Genomic DNA, 7,206 nt, shown 5'->3' with positions numbered 1-7,206 from the left:
GGACACCAGTGTGTTTGGGCACTGGGCTGGGCCTGGACATGGGACCCACCTGCCCTCCTGACTGAGAGCTCTGCTGGAGCAGCGTCACTCTTGTTCTGGAAGCTTCTGCGCTCATGGCCTGTGTTCTCTGCACACTGAAGGCTCCACGGCTGTGGCTGCACTGGGGCAAGAAAGTACAGACTCAGCAAAAGCTCAGCAGGCACCTGGGGTGGGCTGGCAGCGCCAGGAGGAACCTGCACCAACGATTCTGATGTTTGCCTCTAAGCGCTTTCTGCACCAGCTGGAGCTCTACGAGAGGCGGCCAGAGTTCCCCTGGAAGGGGCTGTGCATGGGGGCAGGGCTCACTGGCTCTGTGGGCCCTGCAGAGAACCCCCCACCATATTTGAGTCTCTGGGTTTCTCAGGACCACCTGGTTTATTCTGGTTTTCTATTTTTTTTTTTTCTTTGAGACAGTTTCACCCTGTCACCCAGGCTGGAGTACAGTGGTACAATCTTGGCTCACTGCAACCTCTGCCTCCCAGGTTCAAGCGATTCTCCTGCCTCAGCCACCTGAGTAGCTGGGATTATAGGTGCTCACCACCATACCCAGCTAGTTTAGGAATTTTTGGTAGAGACAGGGTTTCTTCGTGTTGGCCAGGCTGGTCTCGAACTCCTGTCCTCAGGTGATCCACCCACCTCGACCTCCCAAAGTGCTGGGATTACAGGCGTGAGCCACTGCCCTGGCCTATTTACTTAGTAAAGTCTCCACCCAGCCGGGCCAAGCCCCACTGATGTTTCATCGTCCTGCTTAGACGCACTCGGTGCTGCCCCATTGGTGCTGCCAGTGAGCAGTGGAGGCTGGAAAAGGTGTCTGGCCTGCTGCAGCACGCACTCCACATGCTGCCCTCACCCCGCCTGTCCCTCACCCCACCTGTTCCTTCCTCTGACCCTCACCCTGCCTGTCCCTCCTGCCTCCCCCACCTAGATGCTCTCCCTCCTGTCCCTCACCTCACCTTTCCCTTGGTCTGACCCTCGCCCCGCCTGGCACTTCCTCTGACCCTCGCCCCGCCTGGCCCTTCCTCTGAGACTCTACACTGAGTGGCTTTTCGTCCAACCCAGCAGGGTCCGCCATTGCCACAAGGTGGAGGCATCTTAGAGGCTCTGCTTGGCCTCGGCACTGTCCAGGCAGGCGGACCGTGGGTTGACCTCCATGAGGCAGCAGGGCTGGGCCTGCTTCTTTGGGTCTTAACCAACATAAAGGTGGCAGGGAAGTGAGGACCTGCCCCTCTAAGAAGAATCCCCCAAAGCTGGAGACACCAGCGTCTCTGTGCAGAGAGCACAGCCGCAGAAGTGGCCGAACCCCCGCCTGGTGGGGAAGGCACCGTGGGAGCCCCTGGGCACCGTGACCCCACCAGCAGTGATGCACCTGGCCGCCTGCAACCAGGCTCTGCAGGAGTGGAGTGGGGGTGTTCCCTGGAATTGCGGGGGCAACTTACTCTTCCCCGATTTTCCGTAAAATGGAAGCCGGAGCACCACACATCTCTTGGGATCCCAGGTTCCCACAGCTCCTCCTTTCCAAGCCTGGGAGGCTGATGGCCAGAGGTCGCCCCGCCCCAGGGCTGTCAGCACCCCCAGGACCCCCAGATGCGTGTGCACCTCCCGTGGCCTCCAGCACCGTCAGTGAGGCATGTGTGGGGCCGTGGGTCCTGGGACAAGGCTGACGGGAGCCCCTCCTTTACTCTCATGGGTGTCCAACAAGAATCCATTGTGACTCAGTCTGTTCCAGGGGCTGGCTGGGACAGGCTGATCCTGGGAAGTAGGTAGTCGGGGAAGGTGTCCAGGAGGAGGCAGCCGCTGAAGCTGTGACAGAAGTACGTGGTCAGCAGACGGGACGGGGCAGCTGCACTGACGTAATTGGGCTTGGTCGTCTCTCCACCCAGTATTTCTTCTTTTCTTTTTTGAGACAAGGTCTCACCCTGTCACCCAGGCTGGAGTGCAGTGGTGTGATCTCAGCTTACTGCAGCCTTGACCCCCTAGCTTTTTTTTTTTTTTTTTTTTTTTTTTGAGACGGAGTCTCGCTCTGTAGCCCGGGCTGGAGTGCAGTGGCCGGATCTCAGCTCACTGCAAGCTCCGCCTCCTGGGTTCACGCCATTCTCCGGCCTCAGCCTCTGAGTAGCTGGGACTACAGGCGCCCGCCACCGCGCCCGGCTATTTTTTGTATTTCTTAGTAGAGACGGGGTTTCACCGTGTTAGCCAGGATGGTCTCAATCTCCTGACCTCGTGATCCACCCGTCTCGGCCTCCCAAAGTGCTGGGATTACAGGCTTGAGCCACCGCGCCTGGCCGACCCCCTAGCTTTAAGGGATCCTCCTGTCTCAGCCTCCCGAGTAGCTGGGATTACAGGTGTGACACCACACCCAGCCTGCACTGAGTATTTTAGCTGAGGTTGTACCCACTGCTGTAGACTGCACAGCCCAGTCTCTCAGTGTTCAGATGGGAGCTTGGCACCATGACTGGCCGCCCTGGCTGTAGATGCTGCATCCCCAGCACAGTAAAGCTCCAGCCAGCAGGACTGGGAGGCGGAGGGCCTCCCATTTCTCCCACAGCCTGGGCCTGGGAGAGAGCTGGATCCAGTCCAGGGTGGGCTGTTAACTGCACTGAGGGCCCTGGGAGCCACCCCTCCTCCCCCAGGGTCAGGGGCTGTACTATGGTTGACAAAGCCAGGCAGCCCAGGGCAGACAGGCAGCCTGGGTCGCTCTGCCCACCCTCTGACCCTGCTGCCTCCTCCCTACTCCTACCCCTTGGCCCAGCCACATGGGTGGATGCTGGGCAGAGGCTGGCTGGGTGACTGAGCATGGAGCTCCCTCCAGGGAAGCCTCTTTGTGGGACCCCACCTATCACCACAGGCCCCTTCCTGTGGGGCTTGGGGCATCCTCTGGCCAGGGACTGGCAGGAAGCTGTGCTCTGACCTCAAGGCAGCTTCTAAAATGATATATCAGGCTCCCCAGCCTGGGTCTGCTGGGACAGCAGAGCCAGGAGACCCTGTGCTTCGTCCTCAGAGGCGGGAGTTGGCCTGGGCAGGGCCTGGCGGCTGACCCCCCCCCCAGCCCCTCTCGCCTCATTCATTTCTTCCCATTGGAACTGGGCTTCCCCAGGAGACACCTTGCTCTGCTCGGTGCCATTTCCTCTCCCCTGCAGAGAGGGTAGGCTGGGCCAGAGCACTGCCGAACTGAGTGGGTCTCCAGGGGCCCCTTCCCCCGCTCACTCTGAGCAGGGGGCCGGCTTGGTGGGGTCTGCTCTGTGGGCTTCCTTGGCGGGAAGGAAGGGGTTAACTGGCTGGGCGGCCTGGGGCCACTGGGGCAGAAGCCCTTCCTCCTCCCTTCCCCATCAACCCCAGGAGCCTTCACAGCTGAGTTTGGGAAGGAATTTGTTTAATTAACGTACAAAACCGCCCTCCCCATATCCTTGGTCCCGGAGGCCTGGCCACCAGGCCGGTGCCCAGGCCGCGGGGGGTGGGGGTGGGGGTCCGGCTCAGCAGCAGGCACGCAGGGCCTTGCGGAAGACATTGCGGAACTCGGCGTTGAAGACAGTGTAGATGACGGGGTTGAGGGCGCTGTTGACGTAGCCCAGCCAGGTGACCGCACTAACCAGCCGCGGGGGCACGGAGCAGGCAGGACACAGCGCCTGTGTGATGTGCACCACGAAGAAGGGCGTCCAGCACAGCAGGAAGGCCCCTGGGGGCGCCGAGAGCCACGTCAGCGCCCCCTGCCCCTCCGCGCCTCATACTCCTCCCCTCCTCTCTCCCCAGCCCCCCAGGGCAGGAACGCACCGACTACCACAGGCAGGACCCTCATGGCCTTGCGCTCCCGGCCGGTGATCTTGGCACGCCGCCTCCTGCGGGTCTGCGGTGGGGTCTGGGGTGGGAGCGCAGCGGCTCGGACGGCGTCTGGGGGCGCACAGTTGGAGTCGCAGGAGTCCGGGGGGAGGCCGGGCACGGGGGGCGCACAGTTGGGGCCGCGGAGACCCTGGGGAAGGCCGGGCGCTGGGGGCGCACGGTCGGGGCCGCAGGGACCCTGGGGAGGGCCGGGCGCGGGGGGCGCGCAGTCGGGGCCGCAGGGGTCCTGGGGGAGGCGGGGCGCCGGGGGCGCACAGTCAGGGCCGCAGGGGTCCTGGGGAAGGCGGGGCACAAGGGAAGGAGGGCCGGGGCCGCTGGGTCGGCGGGGCGCGCGGCCGTGCAGCTTGGCGCGACGGGCCACCTCCCAGCGCCGCAGGCCGCGGAACGTGGCCCAGTAGAGCAGCAGCATGAGCGGACAGGGTAGGAAGAAGGAGCACACGGACGAGTAGACCACGTAGTCGCGGTCCTCCAGGCGGCACACGGCGGGGTCACGGCCGCGCACGTCGTTGAGGCCGCACAGCACGGGCGCCGCCACCGCTGCGGACAGCAGCCACGTGGCGCCGATGAGCAGCAGCTGCCGGTGGCTCCCGCCCTGGCGGTTGTAGCGCAGCGGCACGGCCACGGCCACGAACCTGCGGGGAGCGCCGAGGGTGCGCGGGACAGCGCGGAGGCCGCGGTGAGGGCGGCGGCGGCGGGAGGGGCGCGAGGGCGCGGGGGCGCGGGCGGGGAGGGCGGCGCACCTGTCCACGCTGATGGCGCACAGGTTGAAGATAGAGGCGGTGCACAGCATGACGTCCATGGCCATGAGGGCGTCGCACAGGCGGGGGCTCAGCAGCCACGCGCCACCTTGGACCTGCGCGGCGACACCACAGGCCCTGAGGTTTCCCAGCCACCGCGGGCCCTTGTGACCCCCTCTCTTATGGGTAGTTCCAGGGCTGAATATGGAGGAGGGGGCCCGGCTGTGAACCAGAGGCCAGAGGAGCAGGCAGAGAAACACCCCCTCTGCACTCAGATCTCCCTTTGTTTTGAGTTAGGGTCTCGCTCTGTCACCCAGGCTGGAGTGCGGTGGCTCCATCATGGCTCACCGTAGCCTGGAACTCCTGGGCTCAAGCGATCCTCCCACCTCAGTCTCCAGAGTAGCTGGGACTACAGCCGCGCGCCACCATCCCCCAGCTGATTTATTTTTTATTTTTGTTTTTCTTTTTGTTTTTTTGAGACGGAGTTGCACTCTTGTTGCCCAGGCTGGAGTGCAGTGATGCGATCTCAGCTCACTGCAACCTCCGCCTCCCGGGTTTAAGCGATACTCCTGCCTCAGTTCCCCCGAATAGCTGGGACAGCAGCCGCATGCCACCATCCCAGGCTGATATTTTCATTTTTTTTTTTTTTTTTCTGAGACGGAGTCTCGCTCAGTGGCGCAGGCTGGAGTGCCCTGGGACGATCTCGGCTCACTGCAAGCTCCGCCTCCTGGGTTCCCGCCATTCTCCTGCCTCAGCCTCCCAAGTAGCTGGGACTGCAGGCGCCCACCGCCACACCCGGCTAATTTTTTGCATTTTTAGTAGAGACGGGGTTTCGCTGTGTCAACCAGGATGGTCTGGATCTCCTGACCTCGTGGTCCGCCCTCCTCGGCCTCCCAAAGTGCTGGGATTACAGGCGTGAGCCACCGCGCCCGGCCGATATTTTAATTTTTTGTAGAGACCCGGCCCGGTATGTTTCCCAGGCTGGTCTCAAACTCCTGGGTTCAAGCGATCCTCCTGCCTTGGCCTCCCAAAGTTCTGGGATTACAGGTGTGAGCCACCACTCCTGACCTTGGTCTCCCTTTTGTTACAAACATGAGAATGGCCTGGGGAATTCCCTGGGGGCGGGGCCTGATGTCATCGGGCTCAAGGAGAGCCCCTCCCCAGCCTGGGGTAGGCAGGGTCCCCGCTGGGCCTAGACATGAAGCTGGCTGCTCTGTCCTTCAGGGCATGAGCCAGCCTGTCTGGTGAAGCTCTCTGTGGGAGACTCGGGCGCATTAATTCATTTGTTTCCTCATCTGTAAGACGAGGATGATGATAGTATCCACATAATTGTCTTGAAGATAAATTATAATTAAAAATATGAAGACCTGCCCAGTGTAGGAGTCCACGTGGAGTGACTCTCTTCAAGGGCAAAGGAGCAGGCAGCCCCCTTAATCCCTTCCCGCCGATTTGGGAAGATTAGGAGCTTAAACGTCGTCACTGTGACGTCTGCGGCTCGAAAGGAGCACAGGTCATGCGTGTCCCGTGCTGCTGGTCTCTGCCCCAGCCGCCAGGACTCACCGTGTCTACCAAGGGGAAACCCCGAGTCCCCCCTCCTCCACAGTCCGGGACACCGCGTCCCCAGCTCAGCCTTAAGCTGCTTTTCTCTGGCTGCAGAGGGGCTGGCACCAAGTCCAACCCATCCGAGGGCCAGATCTGGTGTGGAGTGTGGGATCCATCCCCCAATTCCCCCTCGGGCTTCTCCCCAGGGTTCTCAGCAGGGGCCTGGCCCCCACACACCCTCCCCTGGGTTCTGTCCAGCCCAGGTCTCCCCTGTGAGCTGTGAGCCTCCTGGGGGTGAGCCAGCATCCGCACTGGGTGTGCGTGGTGGTCTGTGGCTGTGGCCGTGTGCAGTGCGTGTGTGCAGTGCGTGTGTGTGTGTCCCAGGGCAGCCAGGGGGCCGAGCCCGCATCTGCCTGCCTGTCCAGCTGGTTGCCCTGGGGGTGAAATCCAGCTGCCGGGCGGCGGGAGGGGGCTGGCTTGACAAAGTCGCCTATTTCTGGGGTCCCTGGATCGAAGGACGGGCATCTCCTGGATAGCAGACGCCAAGACAGAAGGGGAAGGGAGGAGAGGAACGGGGGTCGGGGGACAGCGCAGCGGGGGGAAGGTCGCGAGGTGGCGGCGGTGGGTGTAGCGCGGAGGGACCAGGCGCAGCGCCCCTGCCGCCACCCCAGCTGGAGGCTCCGGAGCAGAAAGGGGCCGGGTCGCGCCGGGTCCTCCGCAGGGACAGGGACGGAGAACCGAGGAGCAGATGAAGATGCTCGTGCGGCCAGACGGGGCTCACCTCGGAGTAGACGAAGAGCGGCAGCACCAGGAGAGCGAGGAGGAGGTCGGCGGCCGCCAGGCTCACGATGAAGGAGTTGGTGGGCGTCTGCAGGGCGCGCTCGGTGGCCACGCTCACGCACACGAGCGAGTTCCCCGCGAGCACCGCGCCGATGAGCAGCACGCCTCCAACCAGCGCCGCCGCGCCCGGCCCTGCCAGCCCCGCAGCCGCCCCCGCGCCCGGCCCGCGTCCGGCCAGCAGCCCGTCCGGGTCCGCGGTGCTGCGGTTCCCCAT

At 63.4% G+C, this 7,206-nt stretch overlaps 1 protein-coding gene across 1 annotated transcript; it reads right to left on the bottom strand.

Annotated features, from left to right (window-relative positions):
- Positions 1 to 3,392: 3,392 nt before the first annotated feature.
- Positions 3,393 to 7,206, bottom strand: DRD4 (dopamine receptor D4). Its single transcript, XM_050757898.1, has 4 exons — positions 6,934 to 7,206; positions 4,614 to 4,726; positions 3,808 to 4,505; positions 3,393 to 3,712 (listed from the first exon to the last, which is right to left on the bottom strand). Exons 1-4 carry the CDS (start codon positions 7,204 to 7,206, stop codon positions 3,510 to 3,512), a joined length of 1,287 nt encoding a protein of 428 aa, XP_050613855.1. The 3' UTR covers positions 3,393 to 3,509.

This window comes from Macaca thibetana, chromosome 14 (assembly GCF_024542745.1).
Source record: "Macaca thibetana thibetana isolate TM-01 chromosome 14, ASM2454274v1, whole genome shotgun sequence".
NCBI lineage: Eukaryota > Metazoa > Chordata > Mammalia > Primates > Cercopithecidae > Macaca > Macaca thibetana.
The sequence above is the reverse complement of the archived record's forward strand: the minus strand, read 5'-3'. Positions and strand labels throughout refer to the sequence as shown.